This window comes from Oncorhynchus mykiss, chromosome 27 (assembly GCF_013265735.2).
Source record: "Oncorhynchus mykiss isolate Arlee chromosome 27, USDA_OmykA_1.1, whole genome shotgun sequence".
Taxonomy (NCBI): Eukaryota; Metazoa; Chordata; class Actinopteri; order Salmoniformes; family Salmonidae; genus Oncorhynchus; species Oncorhynchus mykiss.
The window spans coordinates 40,226,190-40,252,865 of NC_048591.1; the positions used below are offsets into that span (position 1 = coordinate 40,226,190).

Consider the following 26,676-nt stretch of genomic DNA (forward strand, 5'->3'; position numbering starts at 1 on the left):
AGGACATAGTAATCCCATAAAGACTACTAACCTATCAGTGAGGACATAGTAATCCCATAAAGACTACTAACCTGTCAGTGAGGACATAGTAATCCCATAAAGACTACTAACCTGTCAGTGAGGACATAGTAATCCCATAAAGACTACTAACCTATCAGTGAGGACATAGTAATCCCATAAAGACTACTAACCTGTCAGTGAGGACATAGTAACCCCATAAAGACTACTAACCTGTCAGTGAGGACATAGTAATCCCATAAAGACTACTAACCTGTCAGTGAGGACATAGGTTAGTAGTCTTTATGGGAGTACTATGTCCTCACTGATAGGTTAGTAGTCTTTATGGGAGTACTATCAGTGAGGACATAGTAATCCCATAAAGACTACTAACCTGTCAGTGAGGACATAGTAATCCCATAAAGACTACTAACCTATCAGTGAGGACATAGTAATCCCATAAAGACTACTAACCTGTCAGTGAGGACATAGTAATCCCATAAAGACTACTAACCTGTCAGTGAGGACATAGTAATCCCATAAAGACTACTAACCTATCAGTGAGGACATAGTAATCCCATAAAGACTACTAACCTGTCAGAGAGGACATAGTAATCCCATAAAGACTACTAACCTGTCAGTGAGGACATAGTAATCCCATAAAGACTACTAACCTGTCAGAGAGGACATAGTAATCCCATAAAGACTACTAACCGATCAGTGAGGACATAGTAATCCCATAAAGACTACTAACCTGTCAGTGAGGACATAGTAATCCCATAAAGACTACTAACCTGTCAGAGAGGACATAGTAATCCCATAAAGACTACTAACCTGTCAGTGAGGACATAGTAATCCCATAAAGACTACTAACCTGTCAGTGAGGACATAGTAATCCCATAAAGACTACTAACCTGTCAGAGAGGACATAGTAATCCCATAAAGACTACTAACCTATCAGTGAGGACATAGTAATCCCATAAAGACTACTAACCTGTCAGTGAGGACATAGTAATCCCATAAAGACTACTAACCTGTCAGTGAGGACATAGTAATCCCATAAAGACTACTAACCTGTCAGCGAGGACATAGTAATCCCATAAAGACTACTAACCTGTCAGCGAGGACATAGTAATCCCATAAAGACTGTCAGTGAGGACATAGTAATCCCATAAAGACTGTCATTGAGGACATAGTAATCCCATAAAGACTACTAACCTATCAGTGAGGACATAGTAATCCCATAAAGACTACTAACCTGTCAGCGAGGACATAGTAATCCCATAAAGACTACTAACCTGTTAGGGAGGACATAGTAATCCCATAAAGACTACTAACCTGTGAGTGAGGACATAGTAATCCCATAAAGACTACTAACCTGTCAGTGAGGACATAGTAATCCCATAAAGACTACTAACCTGTCAGCGAGGACATAGTAATCCCATAAAGACTACTAACCTGTCAGTGAGGACATAGTAATCCCATAAAGACTACTAACCTGTCAGTGAGGACATAGTAATCCCATAAATACTACTAACCTGTCAGTGAGGACATAGTAATCCCATAAAGACTACTAACCTGTCAGTGAGGACATAGTAATCCCATAAAGACTACTAACCTGTCAGTGAGGACATAGTAATCCCATAAAGACTGTCAGTGAGGACATAGTAATCCCATAAAGACTACTAACCTATCAGTGAGGACATAGTAATCCCATAAAGACTACTAACCTGTCAGCGAGGACATAGTAATCCCATAAAGACTACTAACCTGTCAGTGAGGACATAGTAATCCCATAAAGACTACTAACCTGTCAGTGAGGACATAGTAATCCCATAAAGACTACTAACCTGTCAGTGAGGACATAGTAATCCCATAAAGACTACTAACCTGTCAGCGAGGACATAGTAATCCCATAAAGACTACTAACCTGTCAGTGAGGACATAGTAATCCCATAAAGACTACTAACCTGTCAGCGAGGACATAGTAATCCCATAAAGACTACTAACCTGTCAGTGAGGACATAGTAATCCCATAAAGACTACTAACCTGTCAGCGAGGACATAGTAATCCCATAAAGACTACTAACCTGTCTGTGAGGACATAGTAATCCCATAAAGACTACTAACCTGTCAGCGAGGACATAGTAATCCCATAAAGACTACTAACCTGTCAGTGAGGACATAGTAATCCCATAAAGACTAATAACCTGTCAGTGAGGACATAGTAATCCCATAAAGACTACTAACCTATCAGTGAGGACATAGTAATCCCATAAAGACTACTAACCTGTCAGCGAGGACATAGTAATCCCATAAAGACTACTAACCTGTCAGTGAGGACATAGTAATCCCATAAAGACTACTAACCTGTCAGTGAGGACATAGTAATCCCATAAAGACTACTAACCTGTCAGTGAGGACATAGTAATCCCATAAAGACTACTAACCTGTCAGCGAGGACATAGTAATCCCATAAAGACTACTAACCTGTCAGTGAGGACATAGTAATCCCATAAAGACTACTAACCTGTCAGCGAGGACATAGTAATCCCATAAAGACTACTAACCTGTCAGTGAGGACATAGTAATCCCATAAAGACTACTAACCTGTCAGCGAGGACATAGTAATCCCATAAAGACTACTAACCTGTCAGCGAGGACATAGTAATCCCATAAAGACTGTCAGTGAGGACATAGTAATCCCATAAAGACTACTAACCTGTCAGTGAGGACATAGTAATCCCATAAAGACTACTAACCTGTTAGGGAGGACATAGTAATCCCATAAAGACTACTAACCTGTCAGTGAGGACATAGTAATCCCATAAAGACTACTAACCTGTCAGTGAGGACATAGTAATCCCATAAAGACTACTAACCTGTCAGTGAGGACATAGTAATCCCATAAAGACTACTAACCTGTCAGTGAGGACATAGTAATCCCATAAAGACTACTAACCTGTCAGAGAGGACATAGTAATCCCATAAAGACTACTAACCTGCCAGTGAGCACTTTGGCCAGGAACATGGAGTGGATCCCTTTAGGAGAGCGCTTGGAGAAGTTATGGGAGTAGACGGCCTTGCGGGCGAAGTAGGAGCCTTGTCCGAACATGGTGGCGTGTTTGCCACTGACACGCGGGTCAAAGTTGTGTTTGCAGATGCCCTCTACCACCTCAGTGGAGGTGCCGTGGAAAAGGTGACGCTCGCTCAGCATCCTGTCCATCTCCGAGAGACGACGAGACATGTACTCCTTCTTCCTGTTAGGGGGAGCGGAGGGGGGGGGGGGTATGATGTCTTTAGGTCTAGTAATTGAATCTTTACACGTTGAACAGGATACAGTAAAACAGCTTGAAGATTTTACTCTATAGTCCAGTCTATATGATTCACTGCTTCTACCAAGTAGGAAACACTCACACCCACCCACACCACCAATCAACACCTTCTCACTACCCACCGTGACTCATCCTCACCTTCTGCCGTATCTATGGCAACCGGATGTATAAAAAAAAAAATCAAGGAACCACTTCCTGTTCTTCTGAACTCACCTTCACTGGTGGGTTACACTAATGGTGAGAGCGCAGCTAAGTAGGTGTTCAGAACACACGTACACAGCCCGGCTTTCTGTCATATTCAAACACCACAAGGCTAACCAACGTGGGAGCTTAGCTCTTGAAGAAGTTAGATTAGCCTAGTACACTGCTCTCAATATCTACAACATCAATGAACTCTTTGGCCCCAATTGAAAGCATTCTGGTGCATTCTGGCATCAGAGTCGTTTAGCTTGGAACAGACCCCTTCCAGCACATTCAGAGCCACAGCAGACAGACATCCGGCTTTCCCCTAGGTCTGGTCTAAAGCGAGATCAGACATCAGTCTTTCCCCTAGGTCTGGTCTAAAGCGAGGTCAGACATCAGTCTTTCCCCTAGGTCTGGTCTAAAGCGAGATCAGACATCGAGCTTTCCCCTAGGTCTGGCCTAAAACGAGATCAGACATTAGTCTTTCCCCTAGTTATGGCCTAAAACGAGATCAGAGATCCGGCTTTTCCCTAGGTCTGGCCTAAAGCGAGATCAGACATCGAGCTTTTCCCTAGATCTGGCCTAAAGCGAGATCAGACATCAAGCTTTTCCCTAGGTCTGGCCTAAAGCGAGATCAGACATCAAGCTTTTCCCTAGGTCTGGCCTAAAGCGAGATCAGTGTAGCAGCCAAGGCACACCAGCCATCTATCTACAGGAACAAATGAGCTGTGATTCAGACAGTCATAACCAACTAACAACTGTAACTACTAAGTCAACCAGCTCCTTACCTCCACGAGTACACAGGTGAACCTGTGTAATAACGGTATGATAACTCACCTCTTGTATTTCTCCCAGAGGAAGGGATTCTGGACGCGGAGGATCTTAAGGATGCGGAACTTGGTTTCGGACACCGTCTTGTGGAAGAGAGTGTAGACGGTCCGATAGCTCCGGTCGTCACAGGATACCGGAACCTGCAGGAAGTCCTGGCTGGTTGTCATGGGTAACCAGGTCTCTGGGAATACGCTGGGAGTGTTGGTGGAGGACGGAGAGAGGGGGAGAGAAAGGGACAAATCCACAGTGGAGGAGGGGGAAAAGGAGGAGAGGCCACCAAGAGTCCTACAAAAGAGAGAGAGAAACAGATTTAATCCTAGTAAAAATTCCCTGTTTTAGGTCAGTTAGGATCACCACTTTGTTTTAAGAATGTGTAATGTCAGAATAATAGTATAGAGAATGATTTATTTCAGCTTTTATTTCTTTCATCACATTCCCAGTGGGTCAGAAGTTTACATACACTCAATTAGTATTTGGTAGTATTTTCTTTACATTGTTTAACTTGGGTCAAACGTTTTGGATAGCCTTCCACAAGCTTCCCACAATAAGCTGGGTGAATGTTGGCCCATTCCTCCTGACAGAGCTGGTGTAACTGAGTCAGGTTTGTAGGCCTCCTTGATCGCACACGCTTTTTAAGTTCAGCTCATACATTTTCTATAGGATTGAGGTCAGTGCTTTGTGATGGCCACTCCAATACCTTGACTTTGTCCTTAAGCCATTTTCCCACAACTTTGGAAGTATGCTTGGGGTCATTGTCCATTTGGAAGACACATTTGCGACCAAGCTTCAACTGATGTCTTGAGATGTTGCTTCAATATATCCACATCATTTTCCTACCTCACGATGACATCTATTTTGTGAAGTGCACCAGTCCCTCCTGCAGCAAAGCACCCCCACAACATGATGCTGTCACCCCGTTCTTCACGGTTGGGATACTGTTCTTTTGCTTGCAAGCCTCCCCTTTGTCCTCCAAACATAACAGTGGCCATTATGGCCAAACAGTTTAATTTTTGTTTCATCAGACCAGAGGACATTTCTCCAAAACGTACGATCTTTGTCCCCATGTGCAGTTGCAAACTGTAGTCTGGCTTTTTATGGCGGTTTTGGAGCAGTGGGTTCTTCCTTGCTGAGCGGCCTTTCAGATTATGTCGCTATAAGACTCGTTTTACTGTGGATATAGATACTTTTGTACCCGTTTCCTCCAGGATCTTCACAAGGTCCTTTGCTGTTGTTCTGGGATTGATTTGCACTTTTCGCACCAAAGTATGTTCATCTCTAGGAGACAGAACGCGTCTCCTTCCTGAGCGGTATGACGGCTGCATGGTCCCATTGTGTTTATATGTGTGTCCTATTGTTTGAACAGATGAACGTGGTACCTTCAGGCGTTTGGAATTTGCTCCCAACAATGAACCAGACTTATGGAGGTCTACACTGATTTATTTACATTTTCCCCATGATGTCAAGCAAGGAGGCACTGAGTTTGAAGGTAGGCCTTGAAATACATCCACAGGTACACCTCCAATTGACTCAAATGACGTCAATTAGCCTATTAGAAGCTTCTAAAGCCATGACATTTTCTGGAATTTTCCAAGCTGTTTAAAGGCACAGTCAACTTAGTGTATGTAAACTTCTGACCCACTGGAATTGTGATACAGTGAATTATAAATGAAATAATCTGTCTGTAAACAATTGCTGGAAAAATGACTTGTGTCATGCACAAAGTAGATGTCCTAACAGACTTGCCAAAACTACAGTTTGTTAACAAGAAATTTGTGGTGTGGTTTTAATGACTCCAACCTCAGTGTATGTAAACTTCAGACTTCCAAATGTACATGGATCCCTTCTAGAATTATAAACCACATCCGGAATCATCCAATACTGTTTAATTTCATAATAACCCATGCTAATGGTGAATAACCAATCAAACTGAAGCTCCACCACATCCTGCATTAGAAACAACACGATCCCTGTCACCGATGATGATGTCATAGTGCTAGAAGCAGGCGATACTCTACTGCAGCAGCCAAGGAGAAGCCAACGAGCTTCTCAGAAATGAGGAGCTGACACAGGATGAGAAAAACACAAAGCAATAGCATATCAGGAGGCTGTCAGAGAACTCACACAGAGAGAAAAGGAAAGCGATGGCCTGTCTGGCATTTTAGTCACTAACTGTAGGATCGCTGTCATGTTATTCTCTCTGGCGCAGACTACATGTCTTAATGGTATTAGCCTTATCTCGGTGTCTGTGTGTGTGTGTGTCATTCTCTGTGGCACAGTGACGGTTTCTTTCTCTCCCTCCTGAGTCTCATCTTTCATCTCAGTTCTGTCTCGCTCTGTTTGAGTGTCAAGCTGAAATCTGTCCCCACAAATCAGATGCTTTATTCCCCATGTGTTCTGAGAAGATCACAGGGAAGAGAGAGAGAATGTGAAAGAACCAGATTGCACGAGGGAAGATAAAGAGATGGATAGATGCAGGGAAAAAGGACAGCAGATGGAAAGCAAGAGGTGAAACATTGAAGGGAGAATGTGTTTAAGACAAGGTGAACGGACGGACGGACGGACGTGAGAGAGAGATGTATTTGCCCATGTGAGAAATAACTTGCAAGCAGCTAAAGAGGCACAGTGCCAATCAAGCTAACGACTTCCACCTCTGTGCTCAGAAGCACTCCAACACACAGGCACACACACTGAACTCAAAATAAACACAGTAAGATTGCATGCGTTTTAATCATTTCATGTTCAACTGTTTACAGCTAACACACACACACACACGACCAGCATGACTGTCTGAGAATGTGCTAGCTGCAGAAGCTCCTCTCTCTCATGACTTGGTGACCAAAGAAGAAGAGACTCTCTCATGACACAGTGGCTAGAGAAAAAGATACTCTCTCATGCCACGGTGACTAGAGAAGAGGAGACTCATGCCACGGTGACTAGAGAAGAGGATCTCATGACACGGTGACTAGAGAAGAGGAGACTCATGACACGGTGACTAGAGAAGAGGAGACTCATGACACGGTGACTAGAGAAGGGGAGACTCATGACAAGGTGACTAGAGAAGGGGAGACTCATGACACGGTGACTAGAGAAGAGGAGACTCATGACACGGTGACTAGAGAAGGGGAGACTCATGACACGGTGACTAGAGAAGGGGAGACTCATGACACGGTGACTAGAGAAGGGGAGACTCATGACACGGTGACTAGAGAAGAGGAGACTCATGACACGGTGACTAGAGAAGAGGAGACTCATGACACGGTGACTAGAGAAGAGGATCTCATGACACGGTGACTAGAGAAGGGGAGACTCACGACACGGTGACTAGAGAAGAGGAGACTCATGACACGGTGACTAGAGAAGGGGAGACTCACGACACGGTGACTAGAGAAGAGGAGAACAGAACAGTCAAGCAGCAGCCGTAGATGTAAAGAAGGAAGAGGATGAAAAAGCCCAGGGGACAAATCCCTTGCTCGCATTCCAACTCCTCAGTCACATTTCACACTCGTTCAGTCATGCTGCTGCCCCTGTCTGGAAGCCATTTACACCTCTCTTTCCCCATTTTCTTTTCCATCCATTCCTTTTCTTCTGTCTCTCCCTCTTCCTTGTTCTCTCTTTCTTCTGTCTCTCTTCCTCCTCTCTCCCTCTCTCTCTTTCCATCTGTTTGTTCCAGGTCTGGTTGGAACAGCACAGTCTAGCTCCCCCCAGTAGCAGTAGTACTGGACTGATAGGACTGACAGGGCCAGGGACAGGGCCAGGGACAGGGACGGGGCAGCACTGTGTTCTGGTAGTTAGATCAATTTGCCACATTGCACTAGGGACAGACTGCTACTTCCAGGGAAGACTGACTGACTGCTGCATCCAGGGAAGACTGACTGACTGGCTCTATGGAACACTGTTTCACAATGACACTAGCTAAGTAAGAGAAGAGAGTGTGTGGTCACTGTGCTGGCACATCATGTCCAACCACAGTGTGCAGTGCCCTGGTACCATCCATACAAGACAAGTTGTTATGGTAGCAGCAGGCTCCGGTGTACTATGCCATGTAAATGTTAACAGGACAGTTCACCTCACAATCACATTTTGGCAGACTTCTTCAACACTCAAGTGGGAGATTGCTCATGGGGAGCTCTTGATATGAGCGTGAGCTAAATATAAGACTACATAAGTGGTATAGTATTGTAGTAATGGAGTAGATGAGTGTTATAGTATAGTAGTAATGGAGTATATAAGTGTTATAGTATAGTAGTAATGGAGTATATGAGTGTTATAGTATTGTAGTAATGGAGTAGATGAGTGTTATAGTATTGTAGTATATAAGTGTTATAGTATTGTAGTAATGGAGTAGATGAGTGTTATAGTATTGTAGTAATGGAGTAGATGAGTGTTATAGTATTGTAGTAATGGAGTATATGAGTGTTATAGTATTGTAGTAATGGAGTATATGAGTGTTATAGTATAGTAGTAATGGAGTATATGAGTGTTATAGTATAGTAGTAATGGAGTAGATGAGTGTTATAGTATTGTAGTAATGGAGTAGATGAGTGTTATAGTATTGTAGTATATAAGTGTTATAGTATTGTAGTAATGGAGTAGATGAGTGTTATAGTATTGTAGTAATGGAGTAGATGAGTGTTATAGTATTGTAGTATATAAGTGTTATAGTATTGTAGTAATGGAGTAGATGAGTGTTATAGTATTGTAGTATATAAGTGTTATAGTATTGTAGTAATGGAGTAGATCTGAAACTAGTATAGAGGTAGTCCTGTACTCACTGTAGATGTGGCGTGAGGACCATGGAGGACAGGAAGAGGGGGCGTTTCTTGATCTGGCGCCTGAAGCCGAACACGGCGTTCTGCTGGAAGCCCTCTCTGATGTTGAGGATGTAGTGGTTCTGTAGGGTGATGAACCGGACCTCCTTCAGACCACGACCACTAGCCTCCTCTATCAGACGCACTACGGGCTGGAGGGAGGGGCGGGGGGGAGAAAGAGAGGGGAGGGAGGGAGGGATCAACGTTTAATTTTAGATATTATTTGTGGAGGTTTACTCATCAGGAATAATAATGTGATTCAAAGTTGTTCCACCTAATATTGTTTCATTAAGTTATTTTACGTTTCTAACCAACAAAGCGCCTATGCAAAGTCCTCAGTCACCCAGAAACTTCTTCCAGTGTCAGCCTGCCAGCTGAAAATCATTGCCAGTGTGTGTTTAGGCTACCTGCCCCTCCCCCCCTTCAAACCATAGGCTACTGTACTGACGTTACAAACATGATTCAGAAATTAGGGAGAGATTTTTTTTATTACAGAAGAATTGATTAACTTCTTCAATGCTAGTTAAGAATACTATACGTAGTTATCACATTTCACGTTGGATTTGATTAACTACAAAAAGTTAAGACTTGTTTTTATTTGAATTCTGCTGCCGCTCTGCAAACATAAGCTTGTTAGCTAGCGAGCTCTGGTCCATCCAACTCTCGGAAGTTCAAAGTTCTTCCATAGAAACCACTCCTAGGCCTAATTCAGATAATACATGTTTATGACCACAAGATGGTCATATCAAGATGCTCAGAGCTTCTTGACGCCTCATCCTCCATCGACACCCATGCCCTATATACTTGTCTGTCCATTATGCATTTAAACAACTAGCTTGCCCGCTCCATAGCAAGTTGCTCTATCCACACTGATTGAGGTCATTTAATGAACTAAAATGTACAAAATGGAAGATTTCACAGGTTAAAAGAGGAAACAGAAAAGGAGAGTTCAAAGGTTAAAAGGGGAAACAGAAAGGAGAGGTCAAAGGTTAAAAGAGGAAACAGAAAGGAGAGATCACAGGTTAAAAGAGGAAACAGAAAGGAGAGGTCAAAGGTTAAAAGAGGAAACAGAAAGGATAGGTCAAAGGTTAAAAGAGGAAACAGAAAGGAGAGATCACAGGTTAAAAGAGGAAACAGAAAGGAGAGGTCAAAGGTTAAAAGAGGAAACAGAAAGGAGAGGTCAAAGGTTAAAAGAGGAAACAGAAAGGATAGGTCAAAGGTTAAAAGAGGAAACAGAAAGGAGAGATCACAGGTTAAAAGAGGAAACAGAAAGGAGAGGTCAAAGGTTAAAAGAGGAAACAGAAAGGAGAGGTCAAAGGTTAAAAGAGGAAACAGAAAGGAGAGGTCAAAGGTTAAGAGAGGAAACAGAAAGGAGAGATCACAGGTTAAAAGAGGAAACAGAAATGAACGATATAAACCGATACATTGTTTGGAGTTCGACCGGTTCAGAAATGTATTTTCTTGGTCGGAACAGTGGAACGGAACGAAGATAATCGTGGTTCTGTTCAGGGAAAAACGTTTGGAACATATTTTTGGTTCCAACCCCTGCTCTGAACACACACTCACCTCAGAGTATTCTCTCCAGCCGAAGTTGTCTCTGCAGTAGTATTTCCACACTGTGTGGCAGTTAGGGGTGGGGTTTGTGTTTGGGGGCGGGGTGGCAGGGCTGGAGGGAGTGGTCAACCGTCTGACACGGTCGAACTCCAGGTCACATACACGCATCGTAGTGAAGTCTAAGGAAAACACACGACCCCTAGGAGAGAAGAGAGCACATGGTCAGTACACACAGCCAATTTCACTTGACGGACACATTCATCATGCAACATCACATAAAACCGCCAGATATCACACACTGCGGTCAACTGAAAATGTGCTATCTAGGTCAAGATCAGCCTTATATAATGATAGATCACGAGAGAGAGAGATCTGGAGTCTGCTCACAAAATGGGACAAACACCAAATTGAGACTGCATTCAGAATTCTGCAAAACTATCCTCCGTGTACAACGTAGAACACCAAATAATGCATTCAGAGCAGAATTACCCTCTAATTATCAAAATCCAGAAAATAGCTGTTAAATTCTACAACCACCTAAAAGGAAGCAATTTCCAAACATAGCCATCACCTAAAGAGAGATGAACCTGGAGAAGTCCCCTAAGTAAGCTAGTCCTGGGACTCTGTTTACAAACACACCCCACATATTTGAAAAATGTACAAAAAACACTGAATTTGAAGACAAATCCAATTTTGATAAACTCCTAGATCTACTGGGAGAAATACCACAGTGTGACCTGTATTCACAAGAAAAGGGCAACCAGTGAAGAACAAACACCATTCTAAATACAACCTGTATTTATGTTTATTTATTTTCCCTTTTGTAATTAAAGTATTTGCACATCAATATAACACCGTCCATAATATATCCTTCTTCTTTGGAACCTTTTGTGGGTGTAATGTTTACTGTTCATTTTTGTTAATTTCACGTTTGTTTATTATCTATTTCACTTGCTTTAGCAATGTCAACAAATGTTTCCCATGCCAATAAAGCCCCTTGAAATGAATTGAGAGAGAGACCTCTGTCTTTGTCTGTGCTAGTCTGGGTCAAATCCTACCACCCCTCCCCCTACCACCGACCCACTAGCACCCCTCGGGCCCCTGGCAAGCTCTTTTCTGGGTCAGACATGCCCCATACACATGCATGAGCAACGCATGCAGGCATACACATAAATATGTCATGCACACACACACTGTAGGCTAGCTGTGCTGTGGCTGTGTTAATGGGCTGATTGATCGTGGCTGGGAGACTAATGGAATTTGAGGTTAAAGGAGTCTGGACAGGCAGAGACAGAGAGGTGTGACAAGCTGTGTGTGTGTGTGTGTGTGTGTGTGTGTGTGTGTGTGTGTGTGTGTGTGTGTGTGTGTGTGTGTGTGTGTGTGTGTGTGTGTGAGAGAGGTGTGACAAACTGTGTGTGGACAGTTAAGGCTCCCGATTTTCTCGGCTGTTCGGGCACACAACATTTGTTCTGGAGGAAAGCCGAAGTTCGGAGCCGAAGTCTAAGCCCCTTCGTCGGTGATTGGTCAACAAGGGATTCTTCAATAAAGTCTTCGTTTTCATGCACATTTTTTTATTGAGAAATACTGCCCCAAACATCTTCGTTAGATGTCAAATTGCGTGACTAGGATCTCTTTGGCAAAAACGTCAAAATTAATGACAGATTTCTTGAGTTATTCATTCTGACTATTTTGAGAAAGTGTATACTGGCTATGGTGTCTCAAAATGGACAAACAGTACTATTGCCACGTTTTTCAAGCAAAGGTCTTTTAAGGGACTACGCGAGCAAAGTCAATCGGTTCGGCTAGCGGCCAGCCGAGTTCTGCTAGGGGCCAGCTGATGTCTGCTAGGGGCCAGCAGAGTTCTGCTAGGGGACAGCAGAACTGAAGCGTGCTGACGCCTTTGGTGTGTGTTTTGGTGACCTGTGTGGTATGTGTAGCTTACAAGATAAATTGTCCTTCACAGCTCAGCTAGCCACTAGACTCTAGTCCACTGTCCAGTACATAGTTCACTGCTCAGCTAACTATGCAAGTCAAAACATCACATTTCAATTGTAAACAAAGAGGCAGAGGAATCATCTGTCAAAATGAATACAAACGGCAGGCAAACACACCATCCTATGCCCAGCTCCAGCTCATCCACACATGACTCTACAGTTATGCGTTCGTTGACTCACAACAGCTGAGAGAAGTGAAACTCACTTTACCAAAAAAAGTGTCTAGTCATAGTTTTGCCCAATAAACGAATCAGTCAGCGGTTTTCTGAGACACACACACAGGCTACATTGCTACACTGCTCTTGAAAACATAGTCGTTGGTTTTTACAGAAATGTGAACACATTTCACACAGATTGATTAGCGTTTCTGTTAACACTAACTAGGAGTGTGGCGGTCCGTGTGAGGAACTGAAATAGGGATCTGCTACTGCTCTCTCGTGCTTCACAACCACCAGCCTGATATCTATCTATTTCTATCATATGGGCAATGCTAAAGTCATTGTAGGTTCTGGTAAAGAATAAATGCTTTTGTTCACTTTGCAAGAACAAAATGGTTTGTTAACAAAAGAGTTGTTACAGGTATTTTGGGAAATATATTTAAATATTTTTTTTATGATTGGACCAGCAACATACATGATAATACATGACTAATGAGAGGTGAGAGAAGGCATCAGGAAAGGAGGAAGAGGAACAGAAAGAGGATGAAGAAAAATACAGAGAGAGAACAGGAGGGGCAGGAACAGGCTGCATTGTCAAAGTAGAGTATGTTCCGTTCTCTCTGTTCTCTCCTCTTCTCTTCTCTGTTCTGCTCCCTCGGTTCTCTTTCACTCTCTGTCTTCCCTCATTCGACTCCTCTCTCTGTTCTTTCTCTCAGTACAGAACTGTCTCTGCCTGCCACACAACACTAACGAGAGAGCATGGCCCTCTGTTTTTTTTAGGCTCGGGGAGTATACAGATGTGTTCGTAGCGTCATACCGTCCTTGTCTCATCCCTGGATTTACGGTATTACCGGCATAGCACACAAGGGGGCGTTAAAATGCAAGAAAAGCCCATTGGGTCTCTATTACCAGAATGCTAACAAAATTTGCACAAACTAATAGCAAAATCACAGATGCTGTTCGCTAAATGCTAACGAGCAAAAACGAACAAACTAATTGCCAAGAAAGGCAAATCCGGCTCATAAAGTTATACAAGCATAGCTAGTATGTCATTTTCGGTGAGTGTGGACCTCTACAAGCGAAAGTGAACAAGAGAAATTGTGCAAAAGAACAAAGTTGTGATCCATGCTTTTTGTGAAGGAACAGCAGCATGTGTACACGGACCAGATGGGACAAGAACAGAGGAGAAAAGAACACACTAGTAGGAAGCACAGGGAGGGAAAATAACACACTAGTAGGAAGCACAGGGAGGGTAAATAACACACTAGTAGGAAGCACAGGGAGAGAAAATAACACACTAGTAGGAAGCACAGGGAGGGAAAATAACACACTAGTAGGAAGCACAGGGAGAGAAAATAACACACTAGTAGGAAGCACAGGGAGGGTAAATAACACACTAGTAGGAAGCACAGGGAGAGAAAATAACACACTAGTAGGAAGCACAGGGAGAGAAAATAACACACTAGTAGGAAGCACAGGGAGAGAAAAGAACACACTAGTAGGATGTTGTGTGTGTTTGGGAGAAAAAAGTCAGCTGTACAGAACTCATCCAGAGCTCTCTGACTTCTGGCAGAAAAGCCATTATAAGATATTTGATGGCAAACACATAGTAGTGAATTGCAGACTGAAGTTTAACTTCATTACCTCGTGAGACACACAACAGAGACTCGTACTTAGATTTAGAACGTTATGGACTGCAGATATTAACTTAAACATTTGCTACAAATATTAGCATTTATTGAAGAATAAATCAGTTTGACAATTTAAAAAAAAAAACGTTCTCAAATGCTCCAGTATACGGTGTAGCGCCCAAGACTAGTGACATCTCTGCTTATCGTGGGGAAGGGCCCGTCAGTCAGCATTTTATGTTGGTCTACACCTGTTGTTTATCAAGCATGTGAAAAATAAAATAGGATTTGATTGAACTATACTTATGGGGAATAGAAGTCATTTTGCCAGTCCCCACGAGGAAAAATATTATTTCTAGAGGGTTTTGGGTTGGAATTGGAGTTTAGGTTAGGTAAAAAATAAGATTTTTAATAGGAATAAATTGTGTGTGTGTCCACAAGGTTAGTAAAACAATAGTCATGAGGAATGTGTGAACGGTCACATGTATGAGCAGAATGGAACGACAGCCAATCACTCTACATTCCATCTCACCACAAACACACACAACTCCAACTAGAACACTCATCTCATTCCAGACATCACACTACCCTTCACTACAGAGCCCCCTCCTTCTGATTTATTAACACACCTAGAGCAGCTACAAGCTGAAAACAATGGCTTATAACAAGTTAATTACAATATACCATATATATACACACTCTCTCTCTCCTCCTGTCTCCCTCCAGCCCTTCCCCTCTCTCCCTCCAGCCCTTCCCCTCTGTCTCCCTCCAGCCCTTCCCCTCTCTCTCTCTCCCTCCAGCCCTTCCCCTCTCTCCCTCCAGCCCTTCCCCTCTGTCTCCCTCCAGCCCTTCCCCTCTCTCTCTCTCCTGTCTCCCTCCAGCCCTTCCCCTCTCTGTCCTCCTCTCCCTCCCTCCCTCCAGCCCTTCCCCTCTCTCTCTCTCCTGTCTCCCTCCAGCCCTTCCCCTCTCTCTCCTCCTCTCCCTCCCTCCCTCCCTCCCTCCAGCCCTTCCCCTCTCTCTCTCTCTCTCCTCCTGTCTCCCTCCAGCCCTTCCCCTCTCTCTCCTCCTCTCCCTCCCTCCAGCCCTTCCCCTCTCTCTCTCCTCTTCTGTCTCCCTCCAGCCCTTCCCATCTCTCTCTCCTCCTGTCTCCCTCCATCCCTTCCCCTGTCTCCCTCCAGCCCTTCCCCTCTCTCTCCTCCTGTCTCCCTCCAGCCCTTCCCCTATCTCTCTCTCCTCCTCTCTCTCCCTCAGCCCTTCCCATCTCTCTCTCCTCCTGTCTCCCTCCAGCCCTTCCCCTCTCTCGCCCCTCCTGTCTCCCTCCAGCCCTTCCCCTCTCTCTCCTCCTCTGTCTCCCTCCAGCCCTTCCACTCTCTCTCTCCTCCTGTCTCCCTCCAGCCCTTCCCCTCTCTCTCCTCCTCTCCCTCCCTCCGGCCCTTCCCCTCTCTCTCCTCCTCTGTCTCCCTCCAGCCCTTCCACTCTCTCTCTCCTCCTGTCTCCCTCCAGCCCTTCCCCTCTCTCTCCTCCTCTCCCTCCCTCCAGCCCTTCCCCTCTCTCTCTCTCTCCTCCTCTGTCTCCCTCCAGCCCTTCCCCTCTCTCTCCTCCTGTCTCCCTCCAGCCCTTCCACTCTCTCTCTCCTCCTGTCTCCCTCCAGCCCTTCCCCTCCTCCTGTCTCCCTCCAGCCCTTCCCCTCTCTCCTCCTCCTGTCTCCCTCCAGCCCTTCCCCTCTCTCCTCCTCCTGTCTCCCTCCAGCCCTTCCCCTCTCTCCTCCTCCTGTCTCCCTCCAGCCCTTCCCCTCTCTCCTCCTCCTGTCTCCCTCCAGCCCTTCCCCTCTCTCCTCCTCCTGTCTCCCTCCAGCCCTTCCCCGTTATCCTCCTCCTCCAGTCCTTCCCCTCTCTCTCCCCTCCTGTCTCCCTCCAGCCCTTCCCCCTCTCTCCCCTCCTCTGTCTTCCTCCAGCCCTTCCACTCTCTCTCTCCTCCTCTGTCTCCCTCCAGCCCTCACCCTTCCTCTCTGAGCCAGATACGTAGCTTCATTCTAAAAATAAAATTCCGCTGGTTAAATTAAGTGCAATGAGTGAGTCTGGGAGTTCATTAAGAGAGCCAATCAAATGCCAGACAGTCCAAAGACACACCCCTTTTTGGAAGAGACAGCACTCAAAGCCTGGCTTAAAATTTGGCCTTTCCAGAGGTGCAAAGACACACCCTAACTGAACAGTCACACACACACAAATTCATTTCAGGTCATACCCTGAGAACAGTGAGAGTGGCTGAGAACTGTTTGTTCATTTGAGAAGACTAAAAAGTAATTTAGCCTTGGGGTGAGAGAAGAACAGAAAGAGAGAGAGAGAGATGGGGTTGAAAAGAGGAGTGTGAGAAAAAGAGATGGAGGGAGGGAGGTAGGGAGGTACAGAGTGAGTAGGAGGAGTTTGAGTCAGTTGGAGATGTGAGATATGGAGATGCATTATTGTCAGGTGAAACGATTAGCTCACACACACACACACACACACACACACACACAGGCAGGCGCGCTCACACACGCGTGCACACGCACACAGGCGGGCGCGCACGCTTACACACGCGCACACACGATACACAGACCTCCTTGAATGCAGGGCACAGTCAACTGAAGTTAGGATTGACACAGACAGACACCTACACCCACAACAGACAGACAGAAAGACACTGTAGTTGAAATGACAGATGTATTGAGTTCAAGCCTGGAGTGTGACAAAGAGACAGAGGGTGGCCTCTAGATCCAGCCCTATACCAAACCCTCTCTCACCCACAGACATCAGCACAATTTAAGGCAGCTCACACTCGCTTGTACACACCCCATGACTTTCTTACAGTCACACCTGCATGCCCGCATCAGTCACGCTCCCGAGAGCGTCACTGACTAGAACCAGATAAATTCACACGCAGTCACACACAAGCCAGTGAACCGATCTTACTGAGGTTGATGTTACACCGTGACACACATACATACAAGAAGTCCCTTTGGTGAGGAGGACAAGGTGGACACACTGGGTCATCCTTCCTTCCTCATCTAGAGAGATTAAACGCTGTTCCTTCTCCTGTATTTGGTTCAGTTTCCCAGAAACCACAACACACTCACTTCACTTCCCTCCATCCCCCAGTTTGTGGGGAGAGGTTGATGAGAGGGGCAAGGTGAGGATAGGGAGAGAGTAAACAAGAGATGAGGATAGGGAGAGAGTAAACAAGAGATGAGGATAGGGAGAGAGAAAACAAGAGTTGAGGATAGGGAGAGAGAAAACAAGAGATGCTGGAGGGATAGGAGAGGAAATTGCTTCAGAATAGGCATACGGAAGCCTGCAGGCACGAACACTCACAGGCCACAAAGAAAGAGAGAGAGAGAGTGAGAGAAGGTAGAGGCTGAGTAATGAAAGGCAGGGCAACCCAGACCTCGCCCCAGTGAATCATTTCATAGGTAGTCTGACACGTTATCTCCTCACACACACACACACACACACACACGCACGCAAGTAGCACACACACACACACACGCAAGAAAACATTCACACATACGCACAAAGGTAACAAACACACGTCAGGCTACACATTGTCTGAGAAATTATTTTTTCTGACAAACAGTGGCACACAGACACACACACACAGGCAGTTGTGCACATGGACAGAAGCAAATCACACACACCTGGTGTCAGGTCACTCTGTCCTTGGTGCTCAGTGACTCTGTCAGTTAATGACGTGTGAACCATTTACTGTCTGTCCAACAAAAGGCTCCCACACACACATTACATAAAATATTCCTGTCACGGAGATGAGGGTAAAAAGCAGATCATGTGTTAGGTGATGACTATTCCGTTTCTCTCTATGTAACTGTAGCTGGCTAGAGGGATCCTGAGAGAAGAGGATGAGTGTTGAGTTCTTCCTTCCTGGGTATTATTTGGATGGGATTAACCTATACCCCCCCCCCCCCACACACACACTAACACTGCTAGATCAACTGGACATTTTTGCTATACATATCAAAAACGCCTCCCTGCAGTTTATGTCTGAATTCAAATCAAAACCAGGAAGTCATTCTCCGGTGCCACTTTGTTTAGATCGGGGATCCAGTGGCCTGGATAAGATTATGCTTCTTTTCCAGAATGAGAACGAGTTGACAATTCCTTATATAAATGTGTATTTTTATGCTCAATGTACATTTATAAAACACAGACTCGACAGCTAGCATTTAAATCTGTGGCTACAATGCTAGCGGTATGTGGTACCTACCATGCTGCTAGCGGTATGTGGTACCTACCATGCTGCTAGCGGTATGTGGTACCTACCATGCTGCTAGCGGTATGTGGTACCTACCATGCTGCGCATGACAGAAACTGACCGTTACATTTTCCACAATCGTATTTCTTGATACTCCCATTTTAGAAAGGTCTCTGCTCTACATTTCGAGAGTCGTGACAAAAACGGAGAGGCATCATTAGAAAGGATATTTGGGATGTTGGCAAAGAGGCCCTTTATCTACTTCCCCAGAGTCAGATGAACTCGAGGAAACCATTTGTATGTCTGTGTGTCCAATATGAAGGAAGTTAAGTGGTAGTTTTGCGGGCAAATGCTAACTTGCGTTAGCACAATGACAAAGTCAATCAATCAAATGTATTTAATAAGGCCCCTTTTTTACATCAGCCGATGTCACAAAGTGCTGTACAGAAACCCAGCCTAAAACCCCAAACAGCAAGCAATGCAGGGTGTAGAAGTACGGTGGCTAGGAAAAACTCCCTAGAAAGGCCAGAACCTAGGAAGAAACCTAGAGAGGAACCAGGCTCTGAGGGGTGGCCAGTCCTCTTCTGGCAGTGCCGGGTGGAGATGAAAGTAATGAACTAGCATTCTTAGCAGTATCCCTCTAAGTGTTCCTCTATTATATCACACACACAGAGATATCTGACTGCTGATGGCTCACTGTCACAGTACGAGGAACAAAAGACTCCCCTGCTGTGTACCGACTTGGTACCGACAAACTGCCCATTTCTACTTGTAGAATCACAATGCTCGTCAACGGCCGAGAACATGACTTTGAGACAATTAAAGGGCACGAACCTCGACGCTGGGGGGGAGACGACAGAAGTCAAATCGAATTTTATTGGTCACATACACACGGTTAGCAGATGTTAATCCGACCGTGCAGTAATATCTAAGTGACAATAAAAAGATGTCACCTTTCCTGGTGTAAACCACTCCCCCTCGAGTCACAATTGTTATAACTAAAACAATAAAACTACTAAACATAAATTCTAATTCATTTGATATGTCGCCCAGCCCTACTGGAGGAGTGGAGGTGAGGAATGAGACAGAGTGAACACTTTACAGCCCAACCTCTGGTCACTAGTCCTGCATCACACACACTGACTGACTGACAGTCAGACTCCAATCCTTCACATACTGTATCGGACATAGAAACATGGTAAGATGGTAAACACAGACACACACGCAGAAGGAATGATTAACTCCCTCTCCCATGTTCACAGTCACACACATGCATGCCCTCTCTCACACCAGACAGGTCACCCGTGACACAAGTCATTATTCGACGTCCATCCATGTCTGACGACTTCGGGAGATGACGTGGAAATCGTCCACTAAGCGGCAACAACGTGCGCTGTTACCTCCAAGATGGTTTCAGTTTTGCTCGGGCGTTGTGGACAGGGACAGCAGATGGCTGTGGTTCAAAAGTTTGCATGTTCGAATCCAGCGACAGGAAGTTGTTTTTGATATTTTTGTCTTTAGCCTATTGCAAACCTTAACCCTTAACCATTCAGAATGCCTTACCTTAACGATTCAGAGTTAATGCCTACCCTTAACCATTCAGAATGCCTACCCTTAACGATTCAGAGTTAATGCCTTACCTTAATGATTCAGAGTTAATGCCTTACCTTAACGATTCAGAGTTAATGCCTACCCTTAACCATTCAGAATGCCTACCCTTAACGATTCAGAGTTAATGCCTTACCTTAATGATTCAGAGTTAATGCCTTACCTTAACGATTCAGAATGCCTACCCTTAAGGATTCAGAGTTAATGCCTTACCTTAATGATTCAGAGTTAATGCCTTACCTTAACGATTCAGAATGCCTACCCTTAAGGATTCAGAGTTAATGCCTTACCTTAATGATTCAGAGTTAATGCCTTACCTTAACGATTCAGAATGCCTACCCTTAAGGATTCAGAGTTAATGCCTTACCTTAACGATTCAGAATGCCTACCCTTAAGGATTCAGAGTTAATGCCTTACCTTAACGATTCAGAATGCCTACCCTTAAGGATTCAGAGTTAATGCCAAACTTAACATTAAACACTTTGAAATTTGGCATGTGAGAAACATGGATGAAAGTTTAATTCTCACGTGAGACACACACAAATACTGACACATGCCAGCCAACTTTCACTCCATCACACACACACACACACACACACACACACACACACACACACACCAGCGGCTGCCAAATAAGTCTGTTGCCATATTGACGGCCTGGCTTGTTTTGTCCTCTGCTGCTCTTCAGATAACAGCTGTTATCAACTGCATTCAGTTACTATGGCAACACAACATCACCCAGGGTGTGTGTTTAATGGTGGGGGGGGGATCTTCCAGATCCACATCTGATAAGACTCTGGAAATTAAGTACCGTTTTACTTGCTTAAATGTGAATAACAATTCTGAGCATGTCGGGACCCTGCCGGGAGCGTATTGGGGGCCGTTGTTTGAAATTGGATGGTCTAACGCTTCACAACAGTAAGCAATAAAGAAGAAAACAAAAACACGAAAAAAAGACTAATGGGACGTGTTTGAAACTTAAAAACAAGTCCTACAGTCTGTCTATATACTGACTGTTACAATGTCTACTTTGGTTTTCTGAGAGAATGTACGAAAACGATTAACTGTATTGATTACCCTGGTACACAGCCATTCTACAGGTGATTACCCTGGTACACAGCCACTCTATAGGTGATTACCCTGGTACACAGCCACTCTACAGGTGATTACCCTGGTACACAGCCACTCTACAGGTGATTACCCTGGTACACAGCCACTCTACAGGTGATTACCCTGGTACACAGCCACTCTACAGGTGATTACCCTGGTACACAGCCACTCTACAGGTGATTACCCTGGTACACAGCCACTCTATAGGTGATTACCCTGGTACACAGCCACTCTATAGGCGATTACCCTGGTACACAGCCATTCTACAGGTGATTACCCTGGTACACAGCCACTCTACAGGTGATTACCCTGGTACACAGCCACTCTATAGGTGATTACCCTGGTACACAGCCACTCTACAGGTGATTACCATGGTACACAGCCAATCTACAGGTGATTACCCTGGTACACAGCCACTCTATAGGTGATTACCCTGGTACACAGCCACTCTATAGGCGATTACCCTGGTACACAGCCATTCTATAGGTGATTACCCTGGTACACAGCCACTATAGGTGATTACCCTGGTACACAGCCACTCTAGGTGATTACCCTGGTACACAGCCACTCTAGGTGATTACCCTGGTACACAGCCATTCTACAGGTGATTACCCTGGTAGTTACTGTGCTATTTTGGCTCTGTATACAGACTGGCCATGTATAATGCTTGGAAACGGACACTACTAAGTTACTATCACCAACACCTAATACAGTAACTTTAGACGCATGTGAGTGTGTTGCATATTCAAATAAGAGCTTGACTTCATTTGGGTTCTCATGGACAGGTGCATATCCTGTGGGTGGGAAGGTTTGCATGTAGTTTCACTTTAAAACCTAAAATCAACAACACACACAGGCAGTGACACAGACACAGTCACACACAGAGACACGTACACAGACCCCTCAGTTCCCTGAATAACTTGTGAGGTGTGTGTGGTGACATAGCTAACTGTGTCATTGTGTGAATGTGGGGTGTATAGCTTGAATCAGAGCACACTTTGTATGCCTGTCTGCTAGTGCCTGCCAAGTGCTTGTGTGTGTGTGTGTGTGTTCGTGAGAAAGACAGCCAGTGCGTGTGTGTCAGTGACCGAGCCAGGCAGCAGTAGGTCATGCAAGTTCCCAGCTCTAAGCTGCCATGGGTACAGCACTTCCTGGTTTGAGCTGTTCAACCAATGAGAAGGCTGGGTTTGGGAGCAGAAAGAGCACACACGCTATTGCAGGAAGTCAACGTGCCATAAGAATGACACCCAAAATAAGAACTGAGATAGGGGAAGTCGGGAACCAAAAACGACTCAGTCAGTTAATCATTACAACACACACAACCACCCGCACACACCTACTGAAACTGAGATATCAAACACCATACCTTTCTCATATCAAAGCACTCCTGTCTTAAAACTGTAAATACAATCTCAGCTCTATTAGGCTACTTTCATATAGAACATAAAACAGGAGGAACCACTGTAACTAAAGAAAAGCACTTACTGAAACTTGAGCCTGACTTGTTCATTGTCCGGATTGCAATAAAGCCTCTCCAACTGATCCTGTGAATCATCCGCCAGGCTTTGCCAGCTTTCAGTATCACTCCTGCAGATCTGCCAGTGGTAGGGCAGCACAGTATGATGGTAAGCGCAGTCACTCCCGTACACACACAACCCCTGCAGGAAATCCACGCAGATGGAAACCGAGTCGGCTTGGTGCGTGTGATACTGGAGCTGGGTCAGCAGATCAAACACTAGATCCAGGGAGGCCTCTTCGCTTTTATCCTGAAATATCTCGCCTTTGTCGGTCTGAAGACTGGGGGTTTTCTTACTGTCTTTAATGGTGAGGCAATTTGCCCCCCGCAAGGCTTTAGAAGCAAATAGGTCAATCATCGTGTTGCCCCCCTGGCTTGGAGGGGATACTAGAGGGGTATCGGGTGTGGGGGGTGTCGCCGCCACTTCGCGCGCCCGCGGGTGAAGTTTGAGCTGGAATCTGCGTTCGTTAGAGTCTATTGTCACGCGCTGGAGATCTACCGGTGCCTTGGTTACCCCCCCCTCTGTCTCCTCCAACTCGGCGGCGGCGTCCACCATTTCCGTGTCGCCGGGAATCATAGCCGTTACACCGGTAGCTGACGATTCTTTCCGGCACACAGGCCCACCAATCCGCGCCTGTTTGACCACCACAGCAGTGCACAGGTTCCCAGCTGTCCTTGGCGGAGGGTTCCTGGGGACAAACACTCCGTCTCCGGTAACAAGAGCATCCGTACTCAGTAATGTGGTCAGGATTGGGTCCTGGAGCGCACGGAGGCATTTTGAGTCCAGTTTCCTCTGTCCGTGCTTCTTTTTGAAATAGGGCTTCACTAACGGGATTTTATTGCTAAGTCTAATAGATTGTTCCGTGAATTCCCGGTCCCCTATACTCATATCCAGAGCTATTCCCGTCCCACCGCTGAGGACCTTGTCGCTTGAGTCTGTCGGTTTCTGTAGGATATGCAAAGCTTTATCCATGGTCCCCAGGGGCACTCCTAAAACCCGGCAGTCCTGAAAGATAGATAGAGAAATGAGAAGAGAGACAGACAAGAGTGTGAGAGAAATAACCATAGATGGAAAATAATACCTAAAATGTATGCCTCATATTTCGAAAGTCCTGGGCATGTGTCATTTGATCAACTGTTAGTCAGTCCCTTGACAATGTCAATAACCATTGCATTTTATTGGGTGTAAAACAATAAGCTTAATCTTGGAAAACCCATAGTTGACTTTCCTGGGTAACGTTAAACTGATAGTTTCTGTTTCACCAGTTTTATCATGTTTGCCATTGATAGCCCTTCAATCTAGAAGATTGAATAGATAGGTTTGGAAAAAGTCTCCCAAACTTAGAAATAGTTTTATTATATTATTGTTCAGTCAATGACGAGCGTCATGATTCAATTACAGTGCGTATAAGCTACTGTACAACGCGATACAATCATTGTCGAACGATAACAAAACATTCTCGAGAGAGTATTTTGATCACCGGAGGTAGATACACGGGGTCTACGGCATACGTGCCAGTTACAAATCGCTGCTCGAGCAAGTTTGCACGTAGGCCTACAGACACACACAGAGACGAGGGGGACTGCGTCGAACAGCACAAAGGCTCGATCCTGACACTGCATTTTCCCGTTGTAACGCACATCAAAAAGCCTACATCTTCTATAAATCGTATAGGTCCTAGCCTACGATGTTAATACCCGCATTTCGGTAGGTTTTATCCGCGAAAACACGGTGGATGTTTGAGATGAACTACACTAATGCCGACCTGCAGAACGTAGTAGACTGCTATATCATTTATAAAATGTAAAAAAATTCCCTTCCAGCGATCATGAAGATCTGGTGTGCTGCGCAAAAGAACTAGGCTACAATATAGTCGATCTCCAACACATACTGCTGCATAGACGTCCCGGCTGGGTGATTTATTATAGCGTTGCTTTCACAGAGCCCGTTTAGAATACAAAGCGTCCAGACACACACAGATCCTATTCCTACCTGCGTAAAATCCGTTCAATCTCTCCTGTGAAATTGTCTCCTTCGCCACGTAATCCCTGTCCGGTCATGAATGTAGCGATATGTCGATCTGCGTTTGGGCTGCTGGTCCGGGGCTGGGGCAATGCGTGACAAAGCCGCTGTTCGTCGTTCTGCACTGAGCTCAGTTCCGCCAACTCCTGTGTTGGATAGAGGCAACTCGCAGCTGTTGCAAGGAACGCTCAGCTCTCTCAGCCACTCACGGCGCTCCTCACCCGGTCGAGGGATGGGATTTGGCATCAAAGGAGAAGAGAGAGAGAGGAGGAAAAAACGAAACTGGCGTGTCATAGGGGGAGGAAAAGCAGGAAGTTGTGCTGTGTTCGTCAGGCGCCTGACCAGTAGGAGAAATATGTCTACTAAGTGCAGGGAGTTGGGTGGTCTCCCCCCTCCTTGTTTTTGTGATACTGACTGACTGGAAAGGTTTCTGGTTGTTCGCATATTCAAACAGCATTTCCAGTAGATTTACAGGACAAAGGAGATTATCGTAGGACAAACACAGCCAATAGGCCTGTGAAGGACAGAGCCAGAGGCATCAAGCCAGTAGGGGGGGAAGTGGCCAATCAGATTTGTCTTGTTTAAAAAAAATAACCAGGAAACGAATTAAACTAACTATATTTCTCTTCTTCTGTAATACTACTAGCTACCTAGCCATTTTATGAAGTAGGCTTTAGCTTGTCCAGATAGGTTTCCAATCTCCCAACCTCATAACAAACTACCCAGAAGACATTTCAGGCTATTAGTGAAGTTAGAGAAGCTATCTTGCCTAACTATTTTAGCAGACATGCATGCTGGCAAGGTCGATAGACTTAAGAAAAGCAAGCCATTACTAAATGTACTGAATAAGTCACATTACTTTCAATATTTTACTCAGATTTTAGAAGGCATGCAGAAAAGCATATTTAGCTTATTTAAAAAAATAACCACCTGTCAGGAGGATACAAGAAGAGAACGAGATATGCAGAACTATATATATTTTTACATAGAAATAAGAATAATATTTATGGCTCTAGATTACAGGAAAAAAGCTATTTCAGGTGCTTGAAAAATGCTAAATTCTAGCCCCCTCTCCAGACCAACCCCAAACCATATCCACATACTTAGTTCCCCTACACAGTCACCATGATCCTACCGAAACCTACGGGTTCCCTATAGAACTAATACACAGAAATACAATACTAGCCTAATAGGTAAAACATTGGTTGTTTATCTATGCAACAGACATTCCGAGGTAAGTCTATAGGCCAGTAAAGCAGTAGATGTCTGTAGGCCTATGGCTTTTTATCTACACAATCAATGTTTTATCATGTGGAAGTCTCATGTGCATTGATGGCTGAACTTCCTGGACTGTGCAGTGGTAATGATGGGATGTGATCGTTGCACCCCAGTGCCCTGGTAAACATAAATGACAAAGGGCGAAAGGACAATCCTGGCTTTGATGCTTGCCACATATTTTTTTTTAAACGTGAACCTTGTTTACTCCAAAACGCCACACACACACACGCCACAGCTTAACTCGCCCCCCCCCCCCCTCCACACACATACTACAGACACACACACTCTCTCTGTCTGTCTGTCTGTCTGTCTGTCTGTCTGTCTGTCTGTCTATCCCTCACTCTCTCTCCCTCTCTCTGTCTGTCTGTCTGTCTGTCTGTCTGTCCCTCACTCTCTCTGTCTGTCTGTCTG

The 26,676-nt window shown here is 44.9% G+C and overlaps 1 protein-coding gene across 2 annotated transcripts in view; it reads right to left on the reverse strand.

The window, feature by feature from the left end:
* Positions 1-25,526, reverse strand: part of LOC110508035 (TCDD-inducible poly(ADP-ribose) polymerase) — a 27,853-nt gene extending 2,327 nt beyond the window's left edge. For both annotated transcript variants that reach the window (XM_036964980.1, XM_036964979.1), the window contains exons 1-6: positions 24,958-25,526; positions 22,934-23,970; positions 10,721-10,907; positions 9,119-9,306; positions 4,353-4,631; positions 3,000-3,257 (exon numbers count right to left, since the gene is read on the reverse strand). In XM_036964980.1, coding sequence (XP_036820875.1) covers positions 3,000-3,257; positions 4,353-4,631; positions 9,119-9,306; positions 10,721-10,907; positions 22,934-23,937 — 1,916 coding nt within the window. In that variant the 5' untranslated portion in view covers positions 23,938-23,970; positions 24,958-25,526. The remainder of the gene's footprint in view (positions 1-2,999; positions 3,258-4,352; positions 4,632-9,118; positions 9,307-10,720; positions 10,908-22,933; positions 23,971-24,957) is intronic.
* Positions 25,527-26,676: the final 1,150 nt, after the last annotated feature.